The sequence below is a fragment of the Engraulis encrasicolus genome, chromosome 17 (assembly GCF_034702125.1).
Source record: "Engraulis encrasicolus isolate BLACKSEA-1 chromosome 17, IST_EnEncr_1.0, whole genome shotgun sequence".
NCBI lineage: Eukaryota > Metazoa > Chordata > Actinopteri > Clupeiformes > Engraulidae > Engraulis > Engraulis encrasicolus.
This window is the reverse complement of record NC_085873.1, coordinates 48,688,191-48,704,706: the sequence shown is the minus strand read 5'-3', so window position 1 is coordinate 48,704,706 and position 16,516 is coordinate 48,688,191. Positions and strand designations below refer to the sequence as shown.

Here is a 16,516-nt window from a genome sequence, read left to right as displayed (position 1 = left end):
GTCTGAAAGACCTTTGTCATGCATACTAGATCTTGAAGGGTTGTCCACAGCCTATGCACGGTATATTTCTAATGTCTCTTGCTTTTATTCTGGTGCCTCTCACTAGTGGTCTGCAAGACAACGCAAGTGAGAGGGGTTTTTTTGGTGACACTTCAGGTGGTGGCAGCTGTGTGACAACCACTGCCACCGGTGTGTGAATGGGTGAATATGAGGCATACAATGTAAAGCGCTTTGAGTGCTCAAAGGAGTGGAAAGACGCTCTATAAAATGAAGTCCATTTGGCCCTACCGTGGCCAACCGGTATAGTAGGGCACTCGTCTACCATGCATCTGACACGGGTTTGATTCCCGGCCCGGTTCCTTCGCTGGCCCCTCATCCGTCTCTCTCCCCATTCGCTTCGTGTCCACCACTCACACTGTCCTATCGAATAAAATCGAAAAAGACAACAACAGTGAGTGCGTTTTAATATGCGACCTTGCCTCCTCCACTTGCCTCCTCCACTTGCTTCTCGTCATGATGACATCACTGACAACAGCATTATATTTCAATATCTTGCAAAAGCTCAATTGTAAAGTCTTTTTCTCATTTGCAATTCGGATGGTGAATGAAAAACAGTCCCTCAAAAGTTGTTGTGGCTAGGCTGACAGCTGGGAAACTTTATCGTTTTCTCCACGGAGGAGGGGCCAGGAGGCGGGACGAGGAGACAAGCACAAGTGGAGGAGGCAAGGTCACATATTGGGATGCACCCAGTAAAATGCGGTCCATTTACTGCTCCCATGATGCTTTGCAGGTCTGTTGGGCCCGTCCGCGGCATCCATGACCCAGAACTCTCTCCTGAACGCCCTCAACAGCTCCATCAGCCCGCTGCAGAACCCACAGAACTCCACAGCCAACACCTCCACGCTCTGGTCCAGCGCATCCAGCAACACAGGTACACACACACACACACACACACACACACACACACACACACACACACACACACACACACACACACACACACACACACACACACACACACACACACACACACACACACAGATCCCCAGCTCTAGCGCCCAGCTCCACGCTCTGGTCCAGCGCATCCAGCAACACAGGTACACACACACACACACACGCATACACGCACACACGCACACACGCACACACGCACACACGCACACACACACACACACACACACACACACACACACACACACACACACACACACACACACACACACATCCCCAGCTCCACAGCCAACAGCTCCACGCTCTGGTCCAGCGCATCCAGCAACACAGGTACACACACACACACACACACACACACACACACACACACACACACACACACACACACACACACACAAGGCAAGGCAAGGCAAGTTTATTTATATAGCGCATTTCATACACAGGTGCAACTCAATGTGCTTCACAAAGTTAACAAATGTAAATGAAAGGAAACAGGGAAGAAAGAAGGAAATGAATTAGAGTCAAAAAGCATTTAAAAACATTAAGATAAAACATAAGGTAAAAATAATAATAAAATAAAATAAAATAAAACAAATTAAATAAAAATAAAAATAATGAGAATAAGTAATTTAAGCTAGGGGAAAGCATCTGAGAACAGCTTTGTCTTGAGTCTAGATTTAAAGCTATCAATAGTGGGTGCATTATTTATGTCATCTGGAAGCTGGTTCCAAAGCTTTGAAGCATAGAAGCTAAAGGCTGCCTCTCCACACTTTGTTTTGACTTTTGGAATCACCAGCAAATTCTTCTCCGTTGACCTTAGTGACCTAGTTGGTGCATACAGCTGAAACATATCCAGTAGATATGTGGGTCCCATTCCATTTAGTGATTTAAACACAAGTAGCATAGCCTTAAAATCAATTCTGTAGCTTACTGGGAGCCAATGCAGCGATCTTAAAATTGGAGTAATGTGGTCGAACTTCCTTGTCTTTGTAAGAACCCTTGCAGCTGCGTTTTGTACAAGTTGAAGCTGTTTAATGGTCTTATTGGGGAGGCCAGTAAAAAGACTGTTACAGTAATCAACTTTACTAGAAATAAAGGCATGTATTAGCTTCTCCAGATCATGTTTAGACATCAGGCCCCTAAATTTAGAGACGTTTTTTATGTGATAAAATGCAGACTTAGTAATAGCTTTCATGTGACTGTTGAAGTTTAGGTCACTGTCAATGAGGACCCCAAGATTTTTAACTTTTTCCCTTGCTTTCAGTCCCTTCGTTTCAAGGATAGTAGCAATCTTTTGTCTCTCCTCTCTTTTCCCAAATATAATTACTTCAGTTTTATCTGTGTTCAGCTGGAGGAAATTGTGAGACATCCATTTGTTAATTTGGTCCATGCAATGATAGAGTGATTCAAGGGGGGCATAGTCATTTGGGGACATAGATAAGTAGAGCTGGGTATCATCCGCATAGCTATGGTAATTTATGGAGTTATTCTCGATAATGTGTCCCAGTGGCAACATATACAGATTGAACAGTAGTGGTCCCAGAATGGAGCCCTGGGGGACCTCACAATTCAGAGACATCGGTGATGAGGTATGTCTTCCAATGGCGACAAAAAAACTTCTTTGTTGTAGGTACGATTTTAACCAGTTGATCACTATGCCTGTAAAGCCAACCCAGTGTTCCAGTCTATGTAGTAGTATAGAATGATTAACTGTATCGAAGGCGGCACTTAAATCGAGTAGAACCAAGACGGATAATTTGCCAGCATCAGAATTCAATCTTATGTCATTCATAACTTTAATAAGAGCTGTTTCAGTGCTGTGATAGGCACGGAAACCTGATTGAAACTTATCAAAATAGCTATTAGACATTAGAAAAGCAGTTAATTGGTTAAAAACAATTTTCTCTATTATTTTACCCATGAATGGTAGATTGGATATGGGCCTATAGTTGTTTAGTACCAGTGCATCCAGGTTGTTCTTTTTCAGTAAGGGTTTCACGACTGCTTCTTTCAGACAGCCTGGGAATATGCCTGTTTGTAGTGAGGTGTTGATGATCTGAAGTACATCTGATGATATTAGATTTAAGATGGATTTGAAGAAGGCTGTTGGTAAAATATCTAAGTCAGACACACACACACACACACACACACACACACACACACACACACACACACACACAGATCCCAAGCTCTACAGCGCCCAGCTCCACGCTCTGGTCCAGCACACTCAACAGCCCCTCCAACAACACAGGTACACGCACGCACACCGTTTACAAATATGCTCTGCCGGTTTTCATACAGGCTTTAAAAGTATGTCCTCAAAATATTTGAATGGCAAGTGTGAACAATCATTTCCAATAATAAAATTCTAAAGTCAAAAATGGTGCTTACATCATTTTGCAACAAAACATTTCATTTTCAGAAAAAAGGAAAAAAACGGAAGCGCTGTGTGGATCCAGAACTTTTGACACGGGTGCTCTAACAGTGTGTGGATAAAGTTGACATCAAAAAAATGAAGAGCAGGAAACTGTGGCACTCCGTTTTCTTATTTTTTAATAGTACAAAAGCAAATAGACAAACATTTCATTTGTTATGCTCTGTAGTTGTAGTACACTGTAAAACATGGCATACCAGTTTAACTTCAAAAAGTAAGTTGCCCTGCTGCCTTAAAGGGACGCTGTGCAGGAAATTGTCAAAAAAGGAACTGCAACCATGCTGCTCATTGAAACTGGGCTGCCTATTGCCACATTTGACCTTTTCATGATAGTTTACAAAGTATTAAAGAAATATTTTCTGGTATGGTCCACGTACAGTCATTTTTGCAGCTAAAAATGGCTATTTCTGGAAATTCAAAATGGACCATGGAGAAGATCCCCCTTTTCATGTATGAAAAGTGCATTTTTTTCCAGTCATGATGAATACTTAGAATTTGATGCTGGTGGTAAGTATTCATGAAAAAGGTAACATTAGTGAATGGGCAGCATGAATTCTGGAAATAAACAACTAAAAATCTCACACAGTGTCCCTTTAACATTGTAAAAGTATTCTAGGAGCAGACATAACATACTGCAGTTATATAGTCTCAAGTTGAGTTAACTTACAAACTTAACGCAGCAGGCCAACTTGCTTTTTTAAGTTTAACTGGCTTGCAATGTTTTACAGTGTGTGTGTGTAGACAACTTGAAAAAAACTCCCGCACACTGACCATTTCGCTGTATTTCTTTAATGAACAACGTTTCGGTACTAGACCTTCATCAGGCAATCTGATTTTTTTGTTGTCTGCTGAGTGACCCATGGGCCGTCTCCGACGCACCTGCCAGCTGAGGTGTGCGGGAAAAAAAATCCAAGTTTAACAGTGTATTTGTCAACAGCTGAAATGCTGTATTTGTTGTTCCGCTCTGCAGGGTTCTCGTCCCCGCTGCTGATCCACCCGGCCACCCAGGCTACCTTAACCAACATCCTGCTATCGGGGGTGCAGGGCTTCACCCACGCCCACAGCCACGGCCACGGCCACGGCCACAGCACCCCATCCCCGCCCCCGCCGCCTCCCGGCCTGGCGCCTCGAGACCTGGTGGGCAACCCCCCCGGCACCGACGGGCCCGACTGCAGCAAGGTCATGGCACCCCTGAACGGCCATGTCAAGGTATATGTGCACACAAGCAGTGTTGCCAGATTGGGCTGTTTCCCGCCCAATTGGGCTGCTTAGGATGGTCGTGTGCGGGGAAAAAATGGATTTTGGAGAAAAACCCGCCACATTTTTTTTGCCCATAGAATTCATCAATAGAATTGGGCGGGATTTGGTGCTTCCAGGCGGGTTTTGAGAATTTTTTGGGCTGGAAATCATCAGCCTCATCTGGCAACCCCAGTGGCGTGCACGGACATTTTGGAGGGCAAGTGCTTGAGGGGTGAATGGGGGGCTTGTTTTTTTTGGTCCAAACTTTCTGATTCTTTATTTTATTTATTATGTTATGCCATTTTAATATCATTGCTATTACTATTTTGTCCCTATACCTCCTGTCTTTACCTGTCTTTTTTTTTAACCAACCATTTAATATTGGTAATATGTAAACTGTTGATTTACACTGAGATTAACATTGAGTTGTATACTACCCTAGAAATCTAGACGCCCCTAGAGGCAGCAAAATGGATTTGCTCCCGGGGGCAGTCTAGCGGACCTGAATCTACAACCGATCCAGTCATTTCAATAGGAAATGCTAGGCTAGTGAATTCAGCCAAAATTGAACGAATCTTTCAGCTTCAAAGATGGAGTCGTTTCCGCCACCAGTTTACTCAGCCAATTACGTGACACGTTAATGACTGACTTACGATTGACCAGAAAGATATATGGAAGACGGGCATTGGATGCATGGAGGTGCCCAACCACACACCTGTATAGGTATGTGTGCCCAACACTAAACTCGCGCACCCACCAATCGCGTCCACCCTCTTTGAGTGAAGTGGTGGCGGAATTGCGACGAGGAAGTTAAGCTAAGCTTATCAGCCAAATCCTGACCCCCTGCTCCAAGTAGCTCCGGACTGAAACTATTGCTGGTGGTGGTCTCCCTCAGTCACGCCCCTACAGTTTGCTGTGTGGGGATTCAATGTGATTGGTTGTTGCGCCATCCTATTGCGTGGCGTTGAGTGCCGAGGAATTTAATAGACAGCCGTTTATCCCGCCCACACGGCTTCCCAGCGACTCTAGACCCATGTCAGCTTTCAGCTGTATGGGTTTAGCTCGCTAGGCTAGCAGTAGGCTGTATACAGTATGTGTGCAAATGTGTGTGTAACGTACAGCACTGTGTCCGTGTGGGTGCGTGTGTGTGTGTGTGTGTGTGTGTGTGTGTGTGTGTGTGTGTGTGCGTGTGTGTGTGTGTGTGTGTGCATGCGTGCATGCAGCCGTTCATGTTATCTCTCTATGTGTTTGTTTGTGTGTATTTTTGTCCGTGTTTGATTGCATGTGTATGTGTGTGTGCGCGTTCCGTGTGTATGTGTGTGTGTGTGTGTGTGTAGCATGCGTCTTCAGTGTACAGCCGGATGACAGCAGCAGCAGCAGCAGCAGCATTGGCTGATAAGGTCTTGAGTGCCAGCGTGGGCCACGGCCACAGCCAATCAGGACACAGCGTGGGCCACAGCCACAGCCACAGCCAATCAGGACACAGCGTGGGCCACAGCCACAGCCAATCAGGACACAACGAGTGCAGAGCAGACACCAGCGGTCACTGCCCATCAGACTCACTACAGAACAAACAGCCATCTGACCAAGGTGAACAGCGTAACACACACACACACACACACACACACACACACACACACACACACACACACACACACACACACACACACACACACACACACACACACACACATACACACACACAGGCGACCATTCGCAAGATGCAGACAGAACAAGTAATAAATTGACCAAGGTAAACTCTTTTAACTTAAAAACAAACAATAGATGCACAAGGGCCAAACAACAGACTATAGGCTACTCTGATATAGCATACCCCCAGAATAAGACACCATACCATCCAAAGTGGCTAATGGCAATAAAAAAGTATTACTAGCCACAGCTAGTAATCAGCAAGTAACCAGCAAGGACCACAATGCACAGTGGAAACAAGCTCCCTCAGCTTTTTTGTGTTATCCATTTCTCATGTTGTACAATTTAAGTTTTACCAGCGTTTGGCCGATTGGCCGGTGCCAATGTCAATTGCAAAGGGGCCACCCAACAAGTGCCCCAAATATGCCACACTCAGATGACCTCAGTCCTGCAGGTGTTGGGAATTGAACCGGCAACCCTCTGACTGTAAATCTGTGTCTCTAATCTCTAACACCCCTGCTATTCTTCTTCTACTCCAGAGAAAACAGGCCACACCAATATACACACCACCTCCCACCCTCCCCTTTACATGCATACAGTACATGTGTAATAAACCTACATAGTAGACGTGTAGTGTTGTTGTAGTCAATTGCAGACATAATAAACATGGCGTGTCATGACACAGTACAGATCAGACATAATAAACATGGCGTGTCATGACACAATACAGATCAGACATAATAAACATGGCGTGTCATGACACAGTACAGACATAATAAACATGGCGTGTCATGACACAGTACAGATCAGACAGAGTCGTGACCCAGGTGCACTCCCTTATGTGCACACTCCCTTATACATAGCCTACATCAGTGTTTCTCAACTGGTGGGTTGCGACCCAAAAGTGGGTCACGGAGGGGTCATGGGTGGGTCGCGGAGCCGTGGTGTAAGAAAAAATCGTAATTCATTGATTCGCTTAAAAAACCCCTAAAAACCATCCAACTTTTCCTGCAACAATTTACAACTTTAATTTTGATAGGCGATTGAACTGGTGTCATCTGTCGTCATAGATAAAATCAGAATGTTTCTTTGAGATAGTAGCGTGCAACCAGTCATTCTAGTGTCGCTAAAAAAAATTGGGTCGCGACCGAATGAGAGTGGAAAATGGTGGGTCCCAAGACTGTTCCAGTTGAGAACCACTGGCCTACATAACACAGCCTGTTTCCATTAAACCAGTGTTTCTCAAAGTGGGGCGGAAGCCCCCCTAGGGGGGCGCGGAGGTATTGGAGGGGGGGCGCGTGAAGTCAGAAGGTTTTTCTTTTTTAATAATTTTCTGCTTTGCCATTAAGTCAAGTCAGTCATAGTTGTTAGCCAGTTAGCAACTTGAGCAGTTGCCAATGGGAAATTGCATTGCAAACAATGAAGTAGCTAACATAGTCAGAGAAATGCACCCCAGATTTGTAAGTGTATCTTTTCATGGGAAAACATGAAATAAATTTGACTTTGACACTCACTTTTGTTAGGTACGTTTTTAGACATTAATGACTGTATTTCAATTATTTGAGTGAACAAGAAATTAAAGCGGCCGGCTTTATACGTTATACACTGGCTACTGTGCATTGTGTCAAATTGAAATTTCTTATTCACATATACTTACATATCTGCAGAAATGTGAGGGGTGTACTCATTTCTGTGACATAGGCCTGCAGTACAAGTACATACATAGAAATACAAAGTAGGGCCCTGCCGTGGCCAACCAGTAGGGCACTCGCCTGCCATGCGGCTGACCCGGGCTGGATTCCCGGCCCCTGTCCTTTGACGACCCCTCCCCGTCTCTCTCCCAATTCGTTTCCTGTCCACCTCTCACACTGTCCTATCAAATAAAGTCGAAAAAGACCCCAAAAAACTTTAGAAGCACATAGTAGACATGTAGGGTAATAGCAGACATAATAAACATGGTGTGTCATCATGACACATTGTACGTAGATCAGACGGAGCCGTGGCCGAGCTACACTCCCTTATGCACACACTCCCTTTTACATGCGGACATAACAAAGCATGTTCTCGTTAAAGCAACATGCAGTTCATTTTAGATCCCTTTTGCATGTTCCAAAGCATGTTCTCGTTAAAACAACATGCAGTTCATTTTTTGATCCCTTTTGCATGTTCCAAAGCATGTTCTCGTTAAAGCAACATGCAGTTTATTTTTGATCCCTTTTGCATGTTCCAAAGCATGTTCTCATTAAAGCAACATGCAGTTCATTTTTTTCTTGGACGTTTTTGCAGTTTGTGCGTTAAGAGTGCAGACGCTCCCTTTTACATACATCACAGAGCATCACAGTCCCCATTAAAACAGCATGTAGTCCATTTTTGGTCCCTTTTGCAGTTAGTGTGTGTGGTACGTATAGTAGTGTAACGGCTAACCAAAACAATCGTTCAGTTTGTGATACAAGCATGAAAATTGATGCACATGTAGCCAAAGGCATTCTAGAAAGAACTGGATATGGAGCCATCATGAATTTTCAACATGGTGGCCATATCAGCCATTTTTCAAAATGGCCGCCAGCAACAACAGTTTTCTCACGAGTAATGGATATAATATGACATTTTAGACATATTTACCATTCATACTACTTGGTAAATGTGTAATGGATAATTTAAAAGTTGTCATGAATATTCAAGATGGCCGCCATTTTCAAGAAAAAGGCCATTACCGTTACGGATCTGAAAACAGCGTGAAATTTAGAACGTTGCTTCCTTACGACCCAGTACTGTACTGTACTGTACTATACTCTACTATACTGTACTGTAATGTGAAATACCGTACTGTACCGTACTGTACTGTACTGTACTGTACTGTACTGTACTGTACTGTACTGTACTGTACTGTACTGTACTGTATGCTACTGTACTGTACTGTACTATTACTCCCTTTTACAGTACAAACAAAGCCTGGAAACAAAGCCTGTTTCCATTAAAGAAGACATGTCGATAATTATTTTTTTAGTCCCTTTTGTAGCTGGTGTTTGTCTTGTGTGAGTGTGAGAGAGAGAGGGAGAGAGAGAGAGAGAGAAAGAGAAAGAGAGAGAGAGAGAGAGAGAGAGAGAGAGAGAGAGTTTGTGTGCATACATGCTTCTGTGTAATGATTGATATCTCTTCAACCAGACCACTTCTGAGGAATGTCGACTTGTTAAGTGAACATTATATTTAATGTCCTTTAATTCACTATAAAATAGCCCTGACGGGAGGACCTTATCAAATATCTGTCAATTCAATCATAAATCTCTGATACAGTTCTGAAAGGTCTCAACCGAAATGTTCCCCTTTCCCCAAAGATTTATGCCGTCTTCAACAGTGCTGCTGATAGCCTTGACCAAGCCCAGAACAAAGTCATCTGAAAGGGCCCCCACCCCATGCATATGAGGACCTAATTCCGGTGCCCCTCTCTCTCTCTCTTGGCCCGGGACAATTGACCCGTTTGTCCCCCACTGGCGTCCTTGGTCATCAACACAGCCCTTTGTAAAAACTCACTAGCGTAGCTTTTTTGTTTTTGTCTCGTGACCAGAGGATGGATCTAGTCACATGCCTCATTGACTTTCTCTGCTGCTATGTTAAATACAGACTCCACATCACGAAACCACAAACATCCAATTTAGCAAAACACTGGCTCCAATTTGGGGTGAAAAGGGACATTATGCAGTAATGCCAGTATTTGTTTTGACTCCATTATGTGATGATTTGGGTTTTGATTTAACTTCTTTGCCATTTTCCCCTACTACTGCTGCTGCAAGCCAGTTTATTATAATAAACGTCGACAAATAAATGGGTCAGCGTGCTGTGCACTGATTGCAGTGAACTTTTACGGAAAGCTTATTTCAGGAAAACATCGGCTTCAATAGTCATCAGAATCTAATTAACTTGTAATTGATATATCAACAAACATGACGAGAGAGAGAGGCCGAAAGAAAGCGTGAATCATGTCCAAAAACGTCTCATCAAAGAGCGATCTGTTGTTGACCCCATCTGTTTTGTGGGAGACAAACTGCTGTTACGTGTTGGACGTGTTAGACTAATGTTTCTCAACGGGGGCTGTACAGCCCTCCAAGGGGCGCGTTGGGGAGTCCTATGGGGGCGTTGAGGAGGATACAGTTGAGACGTGGCAGTGCTTAGTTGTCATTGAAGGCATTAGTCCAGTGATTCTCAAAGTGTGGTCCGGGGACCACTTGTGGTCCGCGACAGAGCTCAGGTGGTCCTCAAGGGGATTTCTAGACGAGCTAGCACTAGCAGTAGGCTATATTTGATCATTTATGAATTTATAATTTATAATTACAAAGCTAAACATAGCTGAAGTCTTATTTTCACCACAATAAGACAGGCTTGTAAATTTGAACAAAATTTGTGTGATCTGCATCGAAATTAGCAGTGTCAAATTATCACCCCTCAACTGTCGATTCAGTTGACAGGTGGTCCCTAAATATTTTTGGGGGGCAAAGTGGTCCTCAGTCTGAAAAAGTTTGAGAAACACTGCATTAGTCCATTACATGTTTTAATAGTAAGGTGGGCGTTGGGGGAGGCTTTGGATGAGGTCCAGGGGCCGTTTGTTCAAAAAAGGTTGAGAACAACTGGGTTAGAACATTGACCTAAGGAAAATAATAACTTGACCATTTTTTTTTCTTTTTTTTTTCCATAAAATACAATTTTGGCCTGCGGTAAGAAATGACTGTATAAATAGCTCTGGCGTGACCTTTATTTGTGCGGGAAGAGATAATTTCTGTGAAGTGACAATGTATGATGGAAATCGTTTTATTTCACTTTTCTAAAAGAAGTGTAAAAGTGTGTTTCAACCAGTGCCAGATGTGTCCCCATGACTCTTCACCCCAAACAATACATCAGCTCGCCTCGCCTCGCCGACCGCGCCTCACCTATTTTTATTATCCTACTAAGCAAAGTGCACTGGCTGTCACAACCTTGCAGATAATTAAACCCTCTCTATACTGTACCTCTCAAGTCTCCACTCAGAGAGAGAGAGAGAGAGAGGGAGAGAGAGAGAGAGAGAGAGAGAGAGAGAGAGAGAGAGAGAGAGAGAGAGAGAGAGAGAGAGAGAGAGAAGGGAGAGAGAGAGAGAGAGAGAGAGAGAGAGAGAGAGAGAGAGAGAGAGTCCAAGGTGAGTCCAAAAGAAACAAACCATGAGAAATGACAGAAAGTAAGAAGAAAGAAAGAAAGAAAGAAAGAAAGAAAGAAAGAAAGCCATTTCTCTTCAGCTGGGCAGTGGCCTTATGCAAGCTGTTTGGGTTGGCCCCATTTGTGTCAGGTCAGAAGAGAAACTATCTCTTGTTTTTCTTCCCGACACCCTTCTCTTAATCTGAGTGGGTGAAGACAAAAAAGAAGTCAATTAAGATTGTTATTCTGGGACTGGACTGCTGCAGAAATTGCTTTCAGGAGCTGACGTGCTCTCTCTCTCTCTCTCTCTCTCTCTCTCTCTCTCTCTCTCTCTCTCTCTCTCTCTCTCTCTCTCTCTCTCTCTCTACCTCTCTCTACCCCTCTCTCTCTCTACCCCTCTCTCTCTACCTCTCTCTCTCTCTACCTCTCTCTCTCTACCTCTCTCTCTCTCTACCTCTCTCTACCTCGCTCTCTCTCTCTCTCTCTCTCCCTCTCTCTCTCTACCTCTCTTACCTCTCTCTGTCTCTCTCTATCTCTCTATCTCTCTCTCTACCTCTCCCTCTCTCTCTACCCCTCTCTCTCTCTCTACCCCTCTCTCTCTCTCTCTCTCTCTCTCTCTCTCTCTCTCTCTCTCTGAAGTGTTGTGTGTGTGGTGTTGCGTGCCTCAAACAGGCTAGCAGCAGGCTTCATGTTTGGTTTATTATTGTAGGGGTGGAGGGTAATGAGAAAGGTGTGTGTGTGTGTGTGTGTGTGCGTGTGCGTGTGCGTGCATGACTGCATGCATGCCTGCGTGCATGTCTGTGTGCGTGCCTGCGTGCGTGCCTGCATGCGTGCGCGCGCATGCGTGTCTCTGTGCGTGCCTGTGTACATGCCTGTGTGCTTACGTGTCATTTAGTACACAAAAACATAATGAATTTCATTTTAACCTGCTCTGTGTTATATTTTGCATGTCAACATTGGTCTTGGATTCATGGATTCTTTTCCAGGAATCAACAGTTGACATGATCACAACGTCAGTTTTGATAACCCCAAGCATTGTTTTAAAACAGGCACAGCTGCCCTACAAAGGCAAAGAGCAGTAAGCCATAATTGAAACTGAGACAAAAGGCCCTCAAAGTATTGGCATTAGGTTGGATATTGTAGTTACTGCAAATTTCACATACTGTAGCAATATTTTTAAAATGAAGCACACTATAAGGCTTGTTCACAAGATAAAGGAGGCAGTGTTGCCAGATTGGGCGGGTGCCTGCCCAATTGGGCTACTTTGGATGAGCGTCTGCGGGTAAAAATCGGAAAAATTGGCCATTTGGCGTTTTTTTCAGCCGTTTTGGGCCCATAGAAGTCAATGTAATTTGTTGAATTTGGGCGGAATTTAGCGCATTTTGGCGGTTTTTGAGAAGCTTTTGGGCGGGATTTGGTCAGACACATCTGGCAACACTGAAAGGAGGTGTTATAGATCAGTGGTTATTAACTGGAATAGCCTTGGGACCCACATTTTTCAATGGTTAATACGTTGTGACCCAATACTTTGTCGCACCGTTGGAGTCTTCAAGTAATTATCAAAGATATATCCATGCATTTGAAAATATGCATCAGCATTTGTATGTCTATTAACTAATGGAGAGGAGTTTCACTCTCTCTTGGACATCAGTCATGTAGTCAATACCGCATCTTGGTTAAATTGCATTCATACATTTTTACACCACAGCTCTGCGACCCACCCAGGACCCCCTTCGTGAACCACTTTTGGGTCCCGACCCACCAGTTAAGAAACACTGTTATAGAGACCATTTTAAGACCAGTCTAAGCTCGATATTGACAAAATATGAAGTTACTGCACTTTCCCTTTTGTAGGGCTGCAGACATGAAGTAGTATCATGTCACACACTGCCCTGTTTCCTGGTTGAGCTACAGTAATAACCGCGTAATTGTTGTGACTCTGACCTGTGTTATTCCTGTGTTATTTGTGTCTTAAAATGTCCATGTGGGCATTCGTTTATTTGTGTATTTATGTAAGCTACTGGATACCTGAATTACCCCTGGGGATTAATAAAGTTACTCTACTCTACTCTACTCTACTCTACCAGGTTCCAACGATGCGTTTGTGGAGGTGGGCATGCCCCGAAGCCCCTCCCACTCGGGCAGCAGCAGCGAACTGAAGCAGATGTTGGCCTCCTGTGTGGCCTCAGGGAAGAGGCAGGCTCTCGAGCTACTACAGGGGACCAAGAACTCACACTTACAGTACGTATGGCACACACACACACACACACACACACACACACACACACACACACACACACACACACACACACACACACACACACACACACACACACACACACACACACACACACAATAACACTCAGGGAAGAGGCAGGCCCTGGAACTTCTATAGGGGACCAAGAACTCACACTTACAGTACGTAGAGCACACACACACACACACACACACACACACACACACACACACACACACACACACACACACACACACACACACACACACACACACACACACACACACACACACACACACAGACTTACAGTACACAGCAGAACACACACACACACACAGCACACAGCACACTGCACACTGCTTGACTTTACAGAGCAAAAACACAAAACGTTCCTATAAGTGTATTTGGGGCAGCCATGGCCTAATGGTTAGGGAGGTGGTCGTAATCCCAGAAGGTTGCAGGTTCAAATCCCACCCTTGCCTCTCCCTACATCACCTCTATCCATGGATGAAATGCATTTGAGCAAGGCACTGTGACCTAACCCCACAGTGACTGTAACCAATACCCTGTAAATTAACGCAAGTCGCTTTGGATAAAACCGTCTTCTCAGTGTAACGTAATTTATTTTAGAAGTCAAAACTAAGTCTCTCTCTCTTCCGCTCACCTCTCTCTGTCACAGCTCTGACTGCCACACAGGTGAACCCCAGGCACCTAACATATACGTGTATAAAAGTGTAATGTATTTTAGAAGTAAAATCTAAGTGTCTCTCTCTCTCTTCTTCTGTTCTCGTCTCTCTCTGGCTCAGCTCTGACTGCCACACAGGTGAACCCCAGGCACCTAACATATACGTGTATAAAAGTGTAATGTATTTTAGAAGTAAAATCTAATTGTCTCTCTCTCTTCTTCTGTTCTCGTCTCTCTCTGGCACAGCTCTGACTGCCACACAGGTGAACCCCAGGCACCTAACATATACGTGTATAAAAGTGTAATGTATTTTAGAAGTAAAATCTAAGTGTCTCTCTCTTTTCTTCTTTTCTTCTCGTCTCTTTCTGTCACAGCTCTGACTGCCTGATGTCGGACTCTGACTCGAGTGCCTCTGACGGTCCGGTGGCGGACAAGCGTGCCCCGGGCAGCGAGCGGGCGGCGGAGAGGGCAGCGCAGCAGCAGAACTCGGAGCGCATGCTCCTGGCACCACAGACATCCTTCCCCAACATGGAGGTACGTGTACCTAGCCTGCTCCTGACCATCCCATAATACTGCCATTTCATTTCGTATTCATGGTCTGGAGGTTGTTTGGTCTGACGCGATTGCAGGAAGCAGGTAGCAAATTTTCTGAAAAATCAGGATTTAACTTATAAGTTGTTGAACAAACATGTCTGACGTCTATCTATGGCGATGTAGGACTGTTTAACAGACAGACGTCTGACAGAACATCCTACCGTAGGATAAAATTACAATGTAGGACCGTTTGTCAGAACACCGGCGCAAATCCTACCAGTCAACATCGCTCCACAGAAAACAGGTACCAGACGTAGTGCGGAGCCAAGTGTCTTGGCGGAAGTGCGTAGGATGGTGCGCGAGGCTAGGAGGTACCAGGGCCTCACATTAAAGGGACACTGTGTGAGATTTTTAGTTGTTTATTTCCTGAATTCATGCTGCCCATTCACTAATGTTAACTTTTTCATGAATACTTACCACCACCATCAAATTCTAAGTATTCATTATGACTGGAAAAATTGCACTTTGCATACATGAAAAGGGGGATCTTCTCCATGGTCCGCCATTTTGAATTTCCAAAAATAGCCATTTTTAGCTGCAAAAAGAACTGTACTTGGACCATATTAGAAAATATTTGTTTATTACTTAGTAAACTTTTTTCATGTAAAGATCAAATTTGTCAATAGGGAGCCCAGTTTCAATGAGCAGCATAGTTGCAGTACCTTTTTTGACCATTTTCTGCACAGTGTCCCTTTAACTTTTCACCCACCGGCCACTGTGTCTAGTGGTTTTCCTGAGTCACTAGCCATTCAGGTATTCCACTAGCCACAGATTTTATATTGTTTATATCGTTTTCTTTATCATGATAGTGTGCGTCTAACCTCAGAAGATCAGGTGTTAAAGCAAGAAGACCGTATAGCTTTCTACTACATGGGAGTATGCCAGGCAATTACACACTTGAACTTAAATACAATCAATTGATACACAAGGGGCAAACAACAGAATATAGGCTACTATGATACATATGTCATACCAAGGAATAAGCTGCCAGCCAAACTGGCTAGTGACACTGAAAGTATTACTAGGCACAGCCCAGTTTTTTACTACTGTAAATCTTGCCTGCCGCACTTGCTTGCTTGCTTACAGCGTGCTGAACTTTGCCCTACTTCCACAGTGCTGTAAAAGAAAACTGTAACTGCTCTGTAATTAGAGACTATCACTACAACAAGCCTCACATGTAGCGAGAGAGAGAGAGGTAGAAAGAGAAAGCTCCCTCTCAGTGTTTACGTTTCCACCTACGCGCGCCCTCAAATTCTGGTCTCTTCACACACCCAGGAAGACCAGCTGCACTTGAAACGTTTTCAAATTAGCCACGGAAATTAGCAGCCATGGACGAACGGAGGTCAGAATTGAGGTATAAAATTAACAGGAAGTGAACTCACAAAGCGCAGCCCAATGAATGACTGAACATTCTACGGACACAGGCAGTTCAACAGCTTTAAAGCATTTCTCCACTGTCAATTTTACAAGCAAAGAACAGATTTCCTGGTTGGAAATTAGCCTTCTTTACGTCAAACAAGTTCCGTTTGGAAACGACGCAGGAAAACAGACTGACATTGGAAAAACA

General features: G+C 44.2%; 1 protein-coding gene across 1 annotated transcript in view; it reads left to right on the top strand.

Annotated features, from left to right (window-relative positions):
* Positions 1-16,516, top strand: part of LOC134466905 (protein bicaudal C homolog 1-like) — a 254,885-nt gene that overhangs the window by 203,628 nt on the left and 34,741 nt on the right. Inside the window, exons 11-15 of the mRNA XM_063220805.1 lie at positions 791-931; positions 4,356-4,594; positions 5,962-6,214; positions 13,522-13,675; positions 14,730-14,889. Of these exons, the coding sequence (XP_063076875.1) occupies positions 791-931; positions 4,356-4,594; positions 5,962-6,214; positions 13,522-13,675; positions 14,730-14,889 (947 nt within the window). The remainder of the gene's footprint in view (positions 1-790; positions 932-4,355; positions 4,595-5,961; positions 6,215-13,521; positions 13,676-14,729; positions 14,890-16,516) is intronic.